This window comes from Bacillus rossius (assembly GCF_032445375.1).
Source record: "Bacillus rossius redtenbacheri isolate Brsri chromosome 4 unlocalized genomic scaffold, Brsri_v3 Brsri_v3_scf4_1, whole genome shotgun sequence".
Taxonomy (NCBI): domain Eukaryota; kingdom Metazoa; phylum Arthropoda; class Insecta; order Phasmatodea; family Bacillidae; genus Bacillus; species Bacillus rossius.
The window spans coordinates 17,779,255-17,798,437 of NW_026962010.1; the positions used below are offsets into that span (position 1 = coordinate 17,779,255).

At 39.4% G+C, this 19,183-nt stretch overlaps 1 protein-coding gene across 3 annotated transcripts in view; it reads left to right on the forward strand.

The window, feature by feature from the left end:
- The first annotated feature begins 5,903 nt into the window (after positions 1-5,903).
- The window catches only part of LOC134541667 (proto-oncogene tyrosine-protein kinase ROS), a 270,841-nt gene continuing 257,561 nt past the window's right edge, over positions 5,904-19,183 (forward strand). For all 3 annotated transcript variants that reach the window (XM_063385273.1, XM_063385274.1, XM_063385275.1), the window contains exon 1: positions 5,904-6,109. In XM_063385273.1, coding sequence (XP_063241343.1) covers positions 6,011-6,109 — 99 coding nt within the window. In that variant the 5' untranslated portion in view covers positions 5,904-6,010. The remainder of the gene's footprint in view (positions 6,110-19,183) is intronic.

The following is a 19,183-nucleotide window of genomic DNA, read 5'->3' on the forward strand; positions in this document are numbered from 1 at the left end:
GTATGTACAACGCGATGGACGCGATGCGACAACAAAAAGATGTGTAAAATTGTAAACATGCTTTTTTTCAGCAATGCGTGAACCATTCATAAACTATACTCAACATGTATCCGTATAATTACGTTTGAATTATTTTTTTTATGGCAGGCATCAATGTTAACAAGTTTATTAAGCCACAATAGACTTATTTTCAGAAAATTAAGTGTAGCAGAAGCAGAAAACACTCAACATAGTCTCACACAAAATCAGTTTACATGAATGCAGTTTTAAGAAGTAAGCTACGTAAATAATAGTTAAACATTATTTAATATCTGCTGGTAACGTTTCCAAAGTATCAGCTTCGCCTTCATTCACGAACAATATACGTGGCCTTATTTATTTATTTTGCTGGCATTTCGTTGGTGACTGTTAGGACTGCAAAATTAGTAAACATTTTCCACCCTATCCTGAGTTAAATCTAAGTGTGCGCGGTTAGATGAGGACCTAGATGTGTCTCAGGCTTACGCCTTTACACTCTACTCATGCGGGGTATTAACCATGCGCGTAAGGGCGCGTTGCCATTGACCTGTAGGATAGTCTCAACAATCCTCTACGGACTCGAAAAATGTCACCTGCTCATTGGCTACTTGACTTGTGACAACTGTTTGTTGTAATGCCTGTGATTCATCGTTGATTTTGTTGAGGAGTTTTCAGTGATTCAGAGCCTCCCATTTAACTGTGGCCGTATTGAAGAAGCAGTACACATGTTACATGCTTGAATTCATAGCGAATGGAAACCACAAATATTTACTGATGTAGTGGTTGGTAAAAAAAATATTATTCGTATCGCGTCCATCGCTTCGCGCCATGTTGGCTCCTATATTATATGGATTTACAAAATATAACGATTCATTTACGACACTTAAGATAAGGTGTGTAGGATTTTAAGAATTCACTTGAATTAATATTTAAGAACATATTTCAGGATAACTTGTGAAGACGCTCGTACAGGCGGCACCGGTTGTGATGACTCATTGTTACCAGAGCAGGTGTACACGAAGTGGCCTGTTAAACCTCAACACAACTCGAAAATCAGTATGTGTTACATTGAAATGTGTCCGCTACAAATGTTCAGGAATTATAATTTTGAAATCGAGTAGAAATATTCCTGCAATTAGCAATAGGTATATTTTAATAGACATTGAAAGCGAATCATTAAGTAGCTTCAAAATCCAAATACCAGAATACAGATAGTCTGTAACAATACAGACCTCACCGACTAGATATGGTCCAGATTGTTAATACTAACACACATGAAAAAATTGACTAGTTACTGAATATGTTGAAATTTTGTAAACCTGTTACTTTAGATGATTGGTGATGTAATAATGTCTCTTGGAAACTACATAAGATTTTAACTGCTGTTATTTCTCCATAAATCGCAAATCACCATGGCGGCCATTTTACGATCACGATTTTGTTCTTAAATTTTAAATTAGTTTATTTGTTGAGAGCCTGGTACAATGTGTCTGACCACTAAAGCGATCCGAGCCGCGTAGTGTATACTACTGCGAGGTTGCCGAAGTAGGCTCGGGTCGGGACGAATTTCGCTGTGAAGAAACAAAGGTTTTTAATACATGGAAAATTATCCCAAAGCCGAAAATTTGTACAGTAGTAGAATGAACATTTCTTAGTAATACGTCAAAAGTTTAAGTGCTGCCGCAAACCTTGTGCGTCACACCAAAAACGAGCAGTAAAAACGAGCAGTTAAGTCCAAAATGACAATTTTTTGCAACGATCCACAATAATGGATATTGCAAATGCAGTTTATGGAGTAGACCGTCAGTATGGAACCCAAAATAATCTAGAAACATTGCCCTATCTGAGGATAGTGATAAAAAGCACAAAGTTTAAACATGTTTCTATAAAATAGACCATTAAAATCATTAAAGTTAACGAATTCACTTTCATTCAATTTTAAGGAAATATAAATACATCTTACATAAACTTAAAGAGCCCAACGTGGAAATCGCTTAAAGTAAACGTTGTTGCATATTTATTCATCTTCAAATTGGTATATTTTTTAAGTGTCTCATACAATTAGTCTGACCACTAAATCGATACGAGCCGCGTAGTGTATACTACTGCGAGGTTGTGGAAGTAGGCTCAGGTTGGGACGAATTTTGCTGTTAAGAAACAAAAATTTTTAATACATGGAAAATTATCGCAAAGCAAAAATTTTGTACACTAGTAGAATGAACATTTCTTAGTAACACGTCATAAGTTTACCGATGAAACCTAGTAATCACACCAATAATGAGAAGTTGAGTCCTTAATGATAATTTCTACAATGATCCACAAAAATGTTTCGTAAATTTAATAACTTTAATACTTTTTTAAGTCGGTTCTCATTATGGTACCAAAGTTATATAAAAGAATGTCTTACATGGTAATTGTGATAAACACCTCAAAGTTTAAACGTCCTATTATTAAATTGGTAATTTTAATCATAAAAGGTAAGAAAAAAATATTTTTATAGAAATTTCACATGTTACATAAATATGTTGAGCGTAGCGTCAAAATCACTTCATAAATATTGTCTGTTTTTTTTTTTCAAGGTTTAAATGTGTATATTTTGAGTGTCTGGTACAATAGTCTGACCACTGATGTATTTCAAGCTGCGTAGTGTGTGTGCAGCAGTGTTAAAGTCGCTCGTGCTGGGACGTTTTTTGCTCCAGAAAACTAAGGTTTTTAATGTATGGTAATTCCAGACTGAATTTTACTCTGAAAGAATATAAGTTTCCTAACTACAAGTGATTTTTTCTGCAAACGTAGATAAAAATCTTCCAGGATGCGATTTGCTTAGGTAAAAATGTTAGTATGGTCAACTCTTTAATTTCTAAATTATAAATAAATAACAACAATAGAACTTCCCAGAAAGTTGTGATAAACTGACGATATTGCGCGAGTAGCAGACCCGTACGTGACTACAGAGAAAGGCTATTTTCCTTGACCGTTAGGATTTCTGGGACGAACACCCTCTCACAGCTAGGGTCATAAAATACGGTCAAACTCTTGCAAAATATCCACCACCGCTCTTTGCCACTAGCAATTCAACGAAGTCAGCTAGGCGCAGCACTCAAATAAATTAACTTAGAAAAAAAAATACTTAATATGTAATTCTATCAATACATTTTACAACACAACTTATGTTTTATTTATTTTCTGGAAAAAATAATATTATCATACGAATTATGTTACAAAAGTGACAAAACTCAATAAGTAATTTACGGTGTATCGTTTTCTTCAATTGTTATGTAGTAAACTAATTTTATACAATTAAATATATATTTTTTATAATATAGGCTACATTAAAATTTTGCATAGTTCTGATTGAAGATAATATAATGTATTAGAAATAAAAAATAATTATATATTTTGTATTAAAATAATTTTTAATAATAAAATTTCTTGTAACAAAATACGAACACACATATATAAAACCAGAGGTCCTCTAGAATTTTTATTTACAAGTTCCAAGCAGAAATTGTTTATTGTTAATTTTATTGTATCAAATATCATTCATATAAGAAAAAAAAATATGTATATCTCAATAGATGTAACATGAATACACCCTATCATATGCATTAAATATATTTTAAGTAATCCTTAAATAAGACCAAGTTTATTGAGTGTCGCAGTACGCAGCGTGTTTCAAAGCACGCCGGCCGTGAAAGATCAGTACGGCCGCAGTACACTGCAACACTCGGGCAGCTTTAATGAGGCAACTAATTATGCTAGACTCTTTATAAATATACTAACTTAAAGCTTAAAGTATAATTATAAACATTTATTTAGACATTTTTTCGCATTGGGCTCTTCAAATCGGTGTAAATCGTATTTTTATCTGGGTGGCAAAGATAAAAAAATATATATATGTCATGAATTAATCTCTTTATATCATATCTTAAATATTAAAAATTTAATTTTTTCTTACATTAATGGGTGAATTACAGTTTCTCGATTATTTTGGTAAGTTTACGGACAGTCAAAATTAAAAACTGTATAAATGGGTAGCATTTTAATGTTTTTAATTTGCTGTCACCTAGGACTTAAATGCAAATTTTCGGTTATAACGCACAAGGTCTACAGCGGTAAACTTTCGGTATGTTATTAAGCACAGTCAACTCTACCAGAGTACAAAAATCTGGAGTAACACGAAAGTCTACGCGGGGAAGGGCGGCTACCTGATCCGAGAATGAAGGATAGGGCGAGATGGGAAGCGAAGATAGGAGCTGGTTATCGCGGTTCTCTTTCCGACCGTGTTGGAGAGAGAGAGAGAGAGAGAGAGAGAGAGAGAGAAAGGCGATATTGTGGAAGACCTTCGAAAGATTACCGCTAGATGGCAGGCCTCAGAGCTGCAATCTTCGACAACCTCCCCTCACAGAAGCTCTCTCGCCACTAACTCGCCAAATCTAACCCGCTAGCTTATATACGTGCTGGCTGGCCTTACAGTAGTAATAAACAAGCATTTATGAAACACTTAAGCTCATTTCCAACCAATTCTGACGTATGACTGTTTTTTGTCCTGCACCAATCCCCTTAAGAGGCCCGTCTGGTCGGGGTGTAGTGAGACGGGATGATAAGCGCGACGCTCGCTGGTATTTCTAGCGCGGTATAGCCTCTAAGTGCATGGCTCTGAACTGGAGCGCAGTCTTCTTGTCGTCATGGGACAACTGTGAAATTCGAACGGTCACGGTAACATTATCTGGCAGAAAAAAATTAAGATAAAGGTGTAATGCACGTCCCTTTAAGCAGTGCTTTCAAGAATCTCCTACCGGTTGTTTTACGCCTAAAATATTACTCTAAAAACACGCCTTTCCGCCATTTTAACGCTTCTAAAAATACTGTTTAAAAATTAAAAGTACTATTCGGCCCTCAGCGAATTCCTAAATGCTTTTTCGTAATCAGACCACCGCGCGGATATCTTGAGTAGTTTTGATATCGCGTTGTTTTTCCTGAAGCTCTGCGCTCCCTATTTTGTGTCCGGCGGCGGAGGGGAACGTTTTTTTTTCCTAACCTAAGTTAAAACTATGTGTGTAAGGGAGGGGTCTTGGTAGGGAAGACTCTAAGTGCGTCTCAGGGCAAGCCCTATACGCTCTAAACATGCGGGTTTTTAACCATGCAGAAAAGGTCACGTGCATCATGTGCTAGGAGGGGATTGGCCAGCCATGGCAGACGTTTTCGACATGACTAACTCCCCTCACTCTTAATTCTAGACTAAAACTAGATAAGTTGGGCCCAGGTAAAACCTCCATAGACAGAGGGAAAACCCTGGGCACATACATGCGGGATGCAAAGGTCATGCATTATTACAAGCAGGTGGATTACAGGAATAGAAGGATGGTCCTGGAAGAAGAGTGGGGCGTGGTAGAAGTTCTACTATGCAAGGGGTGGGGCACTTGGACTTTTAGTCCGCATTGGTTTGGTCAGGTCTGGTCTTTTTGGGGGCGGCTTATGCCGTTTCCCGTCGTGCTGCCAGTTAGCACTCATTGTGGCTGTGTAATATGATCGTGTAAGTGGGGCGGTCGCGAACTGTGGCGTCGGACTAGACTCCAGAGTGGTGACATAGCTTCAGGTCGACCTGTCGCCAGTAAAAGGCTGTCGGTCAGTTAGAGAAATTGCCACCATCTGTCATTGAAAAGTCCTAGCTGCAGTACTACGCTGTGTGAGCTGCGGTGAAGTTCATCCCCCGGCAGACGGGTGAGTGGGGCGGCGGAAGGGTAGACGTGGTCAGGCGGCGGAGGGGAAGTACGCACCCCGGGCCGCCTGCGGTCCAGGAGGGGCGGGTTAGCGCGCGGCAGGAGGGGCAGAAGGCGCGCGGGCCCCGCCTCCCCTCCGGCGCGGCAGTGCGACCACGGACCGCGGCGTGGCAGGACCGGGGCGCGAGAGAGAGGCATGTCGCGCGGGTGTCGTTGCTGATGTTCCGGCGGCCGGGAGTGTTGTCTGTCGTTGCCCCGGCGATGCCGCCATGCCGGCCCTGCTAGGACTGCTGCTGCTGCTGGCTGCCCTGTCGGCGGGGCTCGAGGTGGAGCTGGAAGAGGCCTGCATCCGCCGCTGCCCCCTGCAGGTCGGTGCATGCCACCCTCAACCCTCATTCTGTCTGTAAATGGAACAGGGGGGCCAAGGGTATTTTGCCCCCCTTCTGAAACCTTGAAGTGGCGGCAAACGGGGTCAAAGAAAGTGATGTGTAATCAATTTTTAGATAGTAAAACTGCTTATATAGCACCATTTCCCACCTTGAAATACAAATTTTACCGGGGGGATCGATGATTCTTTATAAAAAGGTATATTGCCCCCCTTTGGAAATTCAGTTGTTGCGCCCCTGAAATGGAACATTCATGTTCATGTAAGATTGCAGTTATCTGTAAATAAGTACAATTACATGAAAATAAACTGTATGACTACAAAATAGTTTAACAATGAGCTTGGATTCTTACCCGGGCATTTATGATTCGTGTTGTCCCATTACCTCCAATTGTTTAAAAGTTATTTGCAAACCGTTTCCTGAATGTTTTTCTAGTACTGACTGCGCACATCAATAAAGTCAAATTATTAAACATTCGATTATCTTTTCCATGATATAAAAATATTATGTTTGAATGAAACATTAAATAAAATATAAAATTATACGTCAATTTTCGTAAGAAAAACTCCGTATTATCTCGAGAAAAAAAAACGTAGTTCATACATTCGAAAATAATTATAACCATGTGATGTACAAAGTTGCTATATCTTTCTTGCAGTATTACAAACGATTTCTTGGCAATTGGTTTCCAAACGAATCTCTTGTAAAAGTTAGAAAATATTTTCTGTGTAGATATTGCAGTAAATTTATTGACAGTTCATCGAATGATTCCCCTCAAATAAAATAAGAGTTCTTCCTTTTCAGATAAACTTTTCGTCGAAACTATGCCACATTTCAACTTCATATTTCTGTTTGTCGTTATAAACAGGGGAAACATACATGTGGAAGAAATAGTTGTGTTTTGCAGTAGCCTTCAGTTTTTGAATGTTTTGTTAGTGTGCCAAGATTATTCCTGTGGGTTCATGTTCCAAGTAAATTTACGAACATAACGATAAATTATAAAGATCTCTGGATCATTTGTAAGCCGCGCTTTTCGTGACTACCACGCTTACTTACTTTGTTCATAAAGGAAATTCTCTTTAGTACGGCACTTCCGTAACCACCGCATTGCCGGATTATCGAACGTCATTATAGTTTTGATGGGAATACCCATTCAAAATCAATGCATTATAATGTAATTAAAATCTAATTGAAAAAAAAAATCTGCTCTATGGCAACAACAAATATACCTGAAGTTAATGTTTAAATGTACAAACGCCTGAATCCTATGCGCTGGACAACATGGCTTGCCGGACCACAGGGCTTGCCGGACCACAGACCCCGCCGAGGAGGTGACCAGGCGTGACACGTCTGACGGGACCGGGTTCGAACCCCGGTCATTCTGCTCTCTCTTTGCTGTTGTTTCCAGAAATATATCCAGGCGAATGTTAGGACGGTTCCTTGCAATACGTCATGGCCGATTCCAGGGGCGAAGTCAGGGAGGGGGATGTAGGTGCCACCCCCCCCCTTTTTTTTTTCCAGATCCACAATGTTTCGCACTAATAATTGAAACATTTCAACCAGCTTTCAACCAGTGAAGTATAGCTAAATTTTTGGTAATTGAAAATGCAAAATAGAGAGTAGCCGTGTCATCAAACACGTGTTAGGACTTAAAAACCTTAAGCAGTGGCACATGGTGTAAAGATATACCTTCCGCAAGTGGAAATATTTATCTGAGAATTTCAGGTTCCGAAGAAGCATTAAAGGATCATCAAATATCTAATAATTAAGTTTTCAAGCATCTAATTTAAATTATTCCCAAAAACAGATCTAGCCGAAATATATTCTTAGAAATAAATTAGCCCCCCCCCCCCCACAAAACCTATTTTGCTGTTACTAGTAAGCCTTTTCGTGTGCTATTTTAATTTAATTTGCTCTCACCAGAAAGCAAGTGGTAGAGTGTATATTGACCAAACATTTTGAGGCGGCAGTCCAAATTTTATTTTTCTGCATTCCGGTGTTTCCGCTACCAAAATTAGGATCAAATACATGGTTTGGAAGAAACAAGACGTCAGAATAATCGAATACCGCGAACGGTTTGTTCAGTTATTCTTTAATCAAGAATAACCCGAAGAGCCAGAAAGTAAGTACGCGTACGGAAATTATAGGTCCTGATGAACTGTCACCAACCTGCCGATTTTAAATTTATAAGTAATATAATTTTATTTCGGAGAGAAGTTATTATATGGGTATGGTAAAGGGTCGCGATTTAAAACGTGTGAGAACGACTGGCATCCTGTACATACACCGAGCAGAGGCAGTTCAAACCCATTGAGAAGTGAGAGGCGAAGATTTCATAACCTGCCACTTCGCGATCTATTTTATGAGCAGACTAGCCTTCAAAGTCCTGCGCATACTCGACAGCTGGTCGGCAGTTCATAGGCTGCGTTTTCCGGCAGTAGTTTTATCATTATTAAAAACGTGCAAAATTAGAATTATAAAGTATGTCCATAAAATAATATCTCAGTTATAAAATTTGATAGTATCAACTTTAAACATTGTAGAGTGTCCCCAATTAGTAGATGGCGAAACTGTAAACTTTATTTGGCAACAGGATAGAGCCCCTCCCCATTGGAATCTTTTTGTACGAGAGTGGTTGAAATTCTAAGTCCCTGACCATTGGATTTGTCGTAATGGTCGAGATGACAGAGCTCTTTTTCGCTGGCCTCCACGTTAACCTGATATAACGCCAAGCTCCCCCCCCCCCTTTGGGACTTTATAATAGATCGTGTCTAAGTTAAAGTCAGAATAAAAAAAATCATAAAATGTAAGGCGTTTGTTAAGATTTTGTTATGATTTGAGTAGGTTAGGTATATCTCTTGATAATTAATTGTTCGTTACAAAATATTATTACAAATTTCAAATTTGTAATTAAAGTAACGTTACTTTTGAGATAAAACCTACAACAATCCCTCCATATATTAAGTTGCAGCCCAAAAATATTACATGCTAATGATCAATTGTGGTATATTTTAGGTATACCAAACATAGTAATTTCAAAATGCAACTCATACTTGCTACTTCTTCCGTCCTCTGGATTGACGTAAAAAGTTATAGTTTAAGTTTCCAAACACACCTGATAGGCCTAAGTGTTTATTTTACGTGTAAACAAAGTATGGAGGAACTTATTTCTTTGAGAAGAAAAATACTTAAATGTCATGAATTCGTCCATGAACTTTATAAATGAAGTTAGAGCTTAGTGTGTCATTTTCCATCTCATGGTACAATTATTTTACGTTTTTTTTTGCAAGACCTCAGTGAACCCATTTAGTCTAACTCTTTTATCTAGATTCGTTACTAAGCTATAGTTTATTTCGAGAATTACCAACATTACTCGCCGTCCGCAGAGAAAAATACGATGTGAAATCGCTTCGATGTCCGCGGAATGCAAAAAAACCGGCTCATTCCAGTAAATCCTGCACGTTGTCAAGTGGCAGTGGCTTGTTGAAAGTTTGGCCATTTACTTTTAGCCAATAATTTTTGAATTATTAATTAACGCCTATTTATGGAGACCTGCGAGAGACACGTTACTTTGTGTTGCTAATATGCACACACTCGTACATGAGAATCCTACGTTCATTGCCCGATGCCAAGTTCTACCTTCATATGCATATGGCGGAGTCAAATGGGTTTCTGTTATTTTCTTGTTGGCTTCCTGTGTTTCGGGGCCCATTAAAGACACTAGATACAATTATATTGTTATTTAAATGTATAAAGGTAACCATTTCATACTTCTACAAATAACGACGAGAATTTTTACGTTTTCCACTAATTCATAGTACCGTAACTGACGTACCCGCGCTTCGCTTCGGAAGTCTACGAGCAGAACATTTCGCACCGCTAATTACACACGCCCCTCCTCGTGGGTACGCCATTGGCGCACCTCAAATGGATGAAATCAAACAATGCAACGCCCGTTGCCTTGGATACGCAGAAGACATCAACAATGCAAAAGCCCGTTTCCATGGAGACAAAGAAAGCATTAATAATGCAATGGCAAAATTTCATAAAACATAATTAAATCCTGCTTCAAGGGGTGTTTTTTTTTTTTTTTTTTTTTTTTTTTTGGAATCTCACATACACATTAAACTTCCTCGTGTTTCGAAGGTCAAGTGTGCAAAGATTTGAATCAGTCGAATGAACGATGCGCGAAAACGTAGAGGACGCACACACAAACATTATTTTTTATATGTCAGATCATCATCAGTCTTTCGAAATACACACTCAAATATTATTTTCGATAATGTTTCAAAACAGAGCATAAAGATTTACAAATGCTTAATGACTCTTGTATTTCTGAAGACGACTTGTCTCGAAATAAACGTAAGCCGCAATGTAATGCTACACGCTGCCTGTACTAGTCTCACGGCCACGAGACAGTCGTTCAGCGACTGTGACGTCTTTCGTAAGTTGCGATGAACTGGATGAAGTTCAGTTTCCTCGTCTGTATTCGCGTTCTTAGCTGACCAACGTTGCGAAATGCTTGCACTGACAAATACATTTAGAAGCCAACTGTGTTAGTCGAAACTATAATTGAAGTTACTGGTATTCAATGCGAATATGTTCAAAGTAGTCCGCCACACTTGGTCTCGTGGATAGCGTGTCTGGCTGGGAAGGGGGATTTTTCAAACCTTCTGCCGGGGCTCAGTACTGGGTGTTTGTGATGGTCCTTTCACCTTGATCCCGCGGAAGGCAATGGTAAACCACTGCGAAATCATTTTGCCTTGGCGAGCATAGGGACCTTACGGCTATCACTGGGGCTTTGCCTGTGTTTAAGACACCCAGTAATGTGTAAAACGACTCATCATATTCAAATTATTTCACTGATTTAGGATGACAGATATAATTAAAACATTAGGTCAACATGAGAGAACACGCATTTGTGTTAGTTGAAACGGAATGTTCGCAGAATATTAAATGTTGTTGGTTGTTTGCGGTGTTTCTTCTTTAGTATGTTCTACGTGACAATTTTTTACCTTATTCAACATTGAGCAAGGAAAACAACACTCTGAAGCTCCTGAATGTAGACGTATGCAGTGTATTGCACTTTGCAACATCTTCTGTACCAGCTTCTGTATTGAACTTGTTCACATTTCAGATAAGATCCGGATCTTTCCGCAGAGAGAGTTTTCGCGGGTTCGCAACCAGAAGCTATCGCAACAGAGTATGGCCTACTTTAAATCGCTGTTTCATCGTATAGAGCAGGGGTTACCAAACCTTTTTAAACCCGCTGCTTCCTTAATCTACACATTACTACAGGCGACATAAAAATGTACTGCATACCTCTGGTATGCAGTGACTGAGGGAAGGTATTGGCAAGAAGTTTAAATAATTTGCTGATAACAGTTTAATTCTACCTTTTACCATTAATGGCCATAGATTTTGTTTACCTATCAAGTTGGTTGTCTGTAAAGTCGGTTTACGGACGATAGTTTAACGTGACAACGTCATAACAAAACATTGATGAAATGATTGCATACTTTTATGAATAAAATTGAATCATTTTTATTTTAATAATAAAAGAATAAATACTTGAAATTATACTAGTAATCAGATTTTTAAAATGCAAGAATAATTCACCTTTATTGCCGAAATTGTTGTTGTAATAAGCACTGAAAACCACATTAACTTTTCACTTCACTTTATAAACAGCCGACGAAACAGTTCACGTGTAGATGTAAGTTGTGTGCTGCCGCTGTCTTTCTTCTCCTCGGACGCATAGGCCAATCGAGTGGAAGAGAGATAGATGCGGCGCAAGCGTACAATGAGCGTAACGGAACAATGTGCGTAACGGAACACTTTTTCGTGTGTGCAGCCGGCGTTCATCGATTTATTAGACGTCACGTCAAAAATAGAAAGAGAGAGGTAATAAAACTGGAAAGGCTAGGCTCGCCCCGCACTGGAGTCGAGGCGAGTGAATGCAAGGTCGAACACGTGGCGGTCTGCGGGCGTGTTGTGGTGACGGCGCCGCGATATCGCGCATGCGCCGTGACACCGCGGCGACCCCGCGCCGCCGGCTTATCTGGCCCGGCGCGCCGCGGTCCGCTGCAGCGCACAGTCCCGATCAGCGGTCCGCTGGCGGTGGCGACCAGGTGTGTGCTCTGTGGTCCCGGCCGCTGTCAGTCTTCATGTGCGGCTTCCTCCTGTTTCCCTTTAAAACTTCAGCATGTCCATTGAAGAATGTCCCAGTTATTCATTTTAATACCATCAACTCTAAGCATTGATGAATTTTGGTTCAAGGTCACAATCAAAGAATAAAATCAATTCGCGATTATTACTTTGTTGTTTTTCTCGCTTGCAGCATCCCCTAAGCCCAAATAGCGACTCCTGAGCAACACCTTTTTTGTATTCCGTAATTTGCTAGTAGAGAATCTGCGATTTCAGCCCTCCCCATTGAAATCTCTTTCGCACGATAGTGTGATGAACGTCCTGGTTCCTGACTGTTGTATTGGTCGTTAATGGTCGAGACCTTGGAGCTTTACTTTCGCTGACTTGCACGTTCATCTGACGTAACGCAATGCGGCATTTTTGACGTGAATACGTCTTTAAAATTGCTTCCATCGTGGGAGACAATTCAAAAAACGAATGATAACAGTTTGGTGTTGCAGCTATATCTCTACCTTAATATTGGTGAATTATTTAGGAAAGTATATTAAGGTACATCCTTTCTTATAAAAATTAAATGTTTATGTAAAGCCATCTCTTTTATAATATTTTGATTTTAGAAGAAATGTGTTTGAGTTGACGTGGTCATTTTCAGACGAACCTGTGATTTTCTGTAATGCAAGCGCCACGTCCTCGTTGCTTATTCAAGAGCCGCATGATCTTCTTTCACCGGACACATACATTAAGTTAGTACAGTTGGCTAACTCGTAAAACGAATCATAGCCTGTGATTGCGCGTGTATAGTAAACAACTAGTGACGGTTTCAGCAAGTTAGGCAAATAATTTTTTTTGACGTGGCATCTAATAAATCGATGAACGCCGGCTGCACGCACGAAAAAGTGTCCCGTTACTCACATTGTTCCGTTACGCTGTGTCCCGTTACGCTCATTGTACGCTTGCGCCGCATCTATCTCTCTTCCACTCGATTGGAACAACCATTGATTCGACTTTTTCGAGGCACATTAAACTTGAAACACTCCCATTCGTTTCCTACTTCTCCTATCATCGTCCTATCCTTAACAGAATAACACAGATTGGAAGAAGTTGAATAGCAAACATGTATAAAAGTTATAGTTAAAATAATCTCTTCGCTAAAGTAATAAACATATTTGAATTAATGAGTGCAAATAAAAGTAAATTTATCAATTAAATTGTAGATTTCATTTCACTCCTTCATTGTATCCATACAAAATAGTGATAATTCAATAAAAATGATTCAATTTTATTCATAAAAGTATGCAATCATTTCATCAATGTTTGTTATGACGTTGTCACATTAAAATATCGTCCGTTAACCGAATTTACAAACAACCAATTTTTTTCCTTAGGTTTTCGTGCGATTTGTAACGGTCATCTGGTACATGGAACTCACGCAGGTGCAACGCTATCCCCGCCTGGACATGCGTCTCTCCCGCGCAGCTTCCGTGTCTGGCGGGTGGCCTATGGTGTTACAAGTGGGCACGTACGGTGCTTGAAGGTTAGGCTGCGCCTACCTGTCAGGAGTCCGTGGGTGATGAATGACCCGTCCAGGACAGGGTGTCTCGGCGGCCGCATGGCACCCTGGCCTTCCACATCGGCGACCTGGGTTCCCGGCCAACTCTCTCCGGAGTTGTCGCGCTGGAGATGGTGCACAACTGTTGTGCTGAATTTTTTTGGGTTCAATATTTTTTGTGCTGTCAACAAACTACTTAACTGTGGGTAGTGAAAAAAAAATAATGACGCTCCAAAATATATTTAAAAACGTTTTGGGATAATTTTATAATCGTATGCAATGCCAAATAAAAGAAAACACATTTTTATTGCTCATATATTTTTGATCGTAAAACTTTGTAAGCAACTTTTGACACCTTAGATTAAATAAATCTCATTCTCTATTTACAATATTGCACTACAGTATGTTATAGCAAAAAAATTTACTTTACAATGATATATCAGGCAAAGCTGTGCAGTCAACAGTATAATGATGGTGATCAAACACATTGTGTTACTGCAGCGCGAGACACGAGCCGTGTTGCCATTCGCAGCCCGTCTCCTCCCTAGCGGCCGTACACAGGCGCTCCTAGCGTGCTCTGCGGCAACTAGTGAATCGACACAGCGCCAACTGGAGACCACTTGGAAAGATAGTTGAGGTGCTAGGACTGGGGCAAACTGTGACGAGAACATACGCCTTCATGGCTGCACACAATACTAGAGGTCTCTGTGGAAGAAAATAACACCCGAAGTTTACTCAGGATACAATATGTCGACCGTATTGAAGAAAGATGGGTAAGACTATCCGAACGAATAGCTCAGAGAACTGCTAAAGAACACGATACAGGAGTGTGTACTAGGGGAGAAGAATTTCTGTTTGTATCTGGTGGACTGTCCAAAGAATTATTTCCAATAAAAAAAAAGTGTCATGGCAAATTTTTTAGTTATTAAAATCTCATGTTCTAGATTAGTTATTGAAGTACCATTTGTAAAGAAAAAAACCTCACTCAATACGGTGTTAACATTAGTCAAAGTTTACATTTTTATAGACAAATCGTAATTTAATGGTAGCTACATGAGTACCATAACCAGTTCGTATCCCCATTGTTTGGTCGCGATTGCCATTGATAGAAGATTTTTACTAAGCATTTATATATTCTATTTCCTCGAACCACTTAGATCCGAACTCAATATATGATATGATGTATGTTAGGGGTATAAGCTTCCTCTTTAATCTTCTTTAAGTTTACATTCTTGCACCTTATTGACTTGAAAAACTAGTTTTCTGGGGTTTATAACTCTTTTTTTACTAGTGAATTCATGCATTACACTATCTTACGCTTTTTATTCAATCAATATTAACACCAATGAGGCGCGGTGGTTGAGTTGTCAGAACATTCACCTCCCCTCAAGGCGAGCCCTGAGTTCTAGCAAGTGGGACACGTGGCGGGCGTTGCCGCGACCTGTGGGTTTTCTCGGGGTACTCCCGTTTCCGCCAAAGTCGCTGCTTCATACCCCTTCTCATCACACCTCGTGCATTCTTCAGGGAGGTCTGTCCCTCGGTGCAGGGTCAGCTCCTTTCCATCCACGTGGACCCTGCCTCAAGCAGCATGGCCGGCAGCAGTTGGCAGACCTGAGGTGCGCGTGGCGGCCATGTTGGCGCGGGACCACGCGGGGGAAGCCTTCAGTTCACAGACGAGAGAGCCACACCCGAAGTTCCCCGAAGTTCATGCTCGCTGTTTTTCCCGTACCACAACAGGTGCATTTATTTGGGATGTAGCTTACTCATACGTCACACGCCGTTCTATCTCATTGTATAAACCGGTGTGGCATTAAATTTTGCGGTCGATTAGGATAGGTTAGCTACATTATAAATACTTTAAAACATTGTGGATGGTTGGTTATATTAGGTAAGTATAGCTACATTAAAAATACTGTAAAATCATTTTATGGTTGCTTAGCAAATAACTTCTTAATATGTAGCTATCCAGGGCTAGGAAATCGTTTACATGATTTCACAGTATCTTTAATGTAGCTATCCTAACCAAATCAACCGTCCACAATGTTTTAAAGTATTTATAATGTATCTAACCTAACCTAATTGACCATTAGTTATCATGAGTTACCCAAAATAAACATTCATGGTGGCGTACAAATAAATACCGTTGCCTTGTTTATGGTCTTTCCTTTTATCAACACCGCCATATTTATTTACAATGAACAAAAGAAACCGAAGACGCACGATCGGGCGTTTGTCTCTCTCGTCTGTGAAAAGAAGGCTTCCCGACCACGCGGCCGCTGTGTCCGAGTCACAGGGGTCGCGGCTGTCCGTCAACAAGCCAGCTCTCTGTGCAGCTGTGGCTTCCCCGTTCCCACGCCAGTCGGCCGCATGACGTCACAGCATTGCACATGCAGTCTCGTCACGAAACTGGGTGGGGCTGTGTCGTTCTTAGTGTAATGGATTGAAATGAATACGAGATATTTACTGATTACTAAAAATTTTAATACAAAACAGAACTGAATGGTAGGTATATATATTTATTTATTTCGATTAATATTCGACCACAATTTTGCTATTGGCATCTGTTGACTTGCTACAGGTACTACATAAAACAATTTCCACTATATTTTCACCGGTGGATTTAGTTTGAAGGAATGGAATGTTGTGAGCTTTCTCCTTCTTCAAATCTCTGTCGAACCAAAGTGGAGCACAAACGCTGCAAGATAGACCAAACGGATTGGTTTCGAACACCGTTTAGATGCGTTCGTCCGCTGCGCGCCAACGGTCCTGCATCATTTCACTTGGACTGATGTTCATGTTCCTCAGTTCGGAGACGTCTTGGACAGACGTGTGGGTGCTATCTTGGCTCGAGGTGTCCACTGGTGCAGGCAGAGCAGCGGTAGAGATGCTCACAGCGAGCCTGGCAGCTCTGCGCAGATCCAGAGACAGTCTCACTGGGTGTCTGTGCATGGCCCAGCCTCCTCTGAACAACCATAGGCGCGATTTATATTATCCGCTGGCTCTTGCACGGGCTGAGGCTGACATATTGTGTTTTAATACTCTTTTATATGCTTACTTTACATTCCACATATGAATATTATCCCAAATAAACATTTTGGTTGTTTATTTCGCTAGATCTAAATAAACTCTACAAAAAAACACACAGGAATCGCCGCGCTATCACGTCTGAGTCACGAGCTGCTCTGAGTAGAAAGGAGCGAGAGCGCCAGTTTTGACCAATCCGCGCGTTTCCCTTTTTCCCCGCCAACCCGTCCATACGCGACGCAAACTCAAGGTCGTATCAGCGAGCTGACTATACACGTTAAATAATGACACCGTACTTACGTCTCTATACCACTAATAGTTAGGGAATTATTAAGGCAAGACGATATAGACCGTGTCGTTAAGGTCCAAATTTATATTCTGGTACCCGTGTGCTTCGGTGTTATTTTTCATTCGTTTCACTTTCAAAATGTGAGCGATACTTTCAGTACTCGTCAGTGTTGTGTAAATACCTAACCCCGGAAACGAGAAAACTCATGTGTTCGCATGTTATTCGTGTCTCCAAATAGACTTACAATACAAAACTTGGACATAAAATTCAATGGAGAATTCTTTAAAATGAAGCCGAGAGTGATAAATATATTGATTAATTATATATTCTCTTTTCAAGTAGATACATACCAAAATTCGAGACGCGAATCACACAGGGCCTACTTACTTTCTGCCTATCTCTAGAATTATCTGCCTGAATCGTAAACGTTGCTTGCCACCACCCTGCACGGATAGCAGCACGGCTCCGATAAAAGACTTAAAAAAATACTGTTTTCGTCAAGGAGTTTTATTTAATTTTACTAAAGTACTGCCCATCTTGTTAAAATTCACTTAACAGTTAGTAATATCAAGTTTCCGCGCACGTTAAAAGTTATACTTCTATGAAATTACTAAAATATTAACATGAAACTTTTTAAAACACCTTTAATACTATAAATAGGTACATGTTTGTACATTTGTTTTTTACGGCTAAAGCCAGTGTCCTAAAAACAAATCCTTAAAATTATTGACATAATTCAACGTTATTACCACATAATATTACCTATATTATTATGTTATTAAAAAAGGTTAAAAAAATTTCCTGTGGCAAGATTTGAACGTCATTCCTTGAGGTTACCAAGAGCGCACTCTACTGCTGTGCTACTAAGCCTCTTGTTAATTTTGGAGGAGAATATGTAGTTTAATCATTTTAATGTCAGTTTTCTAGTTATTTAAAAAATTGGTATTACTTTTAACCATGACTATTTTAGTTTACCAAATATATTCAAGGGTAGTTTTACTATAATATAGTTTCATTAGGCACTCTGATACGTTTGGTACGTACCCCTAATGTTTACGAAAGTGACTATGTACGGGTTTATGTTGCTACACGTGGGTCCGCCATTTTTGTCCCACATTTCAGTTCATCGACTTCCGTTCCATTTTCACGAAATTACTCCTACCAACTGCCGTATACCGAGAGCTAAGATGCTTACTCATCAACATGAAGTGGAGGACTGGCCACGGGATGTCTCAAAACAAACTATAAAGATTTTGGAAATCATCAAAATTTGATTCCCATCAGCCGTTTGCTGGTTTTACGTTGTTTTTTTGACGCCTCACTTTAGTTCATAGTCGCACTTCGAACAACATTTGCTTGACTGTCCACAGAAATCATGTGGAAATTATGTCTGAAATGGTTTAATCATTCGAAGTTAAAAATACGTCCTGAAATTAGTTCACTAGGTATTTATAGGCATACTGATTACTGCTTTACCAAAAAAAATTGTTATCTGTGTATTACGTAACAAGCGTTCTAATACACTTAGCTGAATTTAGATATAATTTTTAATCACTATATTAGTGCCATTTCTCCTTCCGATATGTAAAGTAACTCGTTTAAGTTTAATAAAACTTATAGAGGGCAAAATTGTTGATTTTTCAGATAAATCAAAGTCAAAACGCATAGTTTGCACACCTCTTGACATTTGATAGTATGCAATTAGTATGACAGTATATTCATCAAAGCTTAAAATATATTTATGTCCTAGATTGTTGAGAAAAATATGCGTACCGTACCCCAGTTGTTACATTATGGACTGTATAGTAATTATCAGTATAATTGCTATCGAATTTCTGTTGAAGCTCTCAATGAGTAAGTAAACAACTCCATAAGATAATAAAAATCGTCTTCATTTAATTTTTATTTCGATCACATAATTAATTTTGTGAATTAGGAAAACTGTGAAAAAAAATTACGTTAAAGCTTTAATATGTGCTGTAGGTAGAAAGGTCTAACCTAATATTTCAAACTAAACCATGCAACGTGCGAATTAAATGTAATTCAG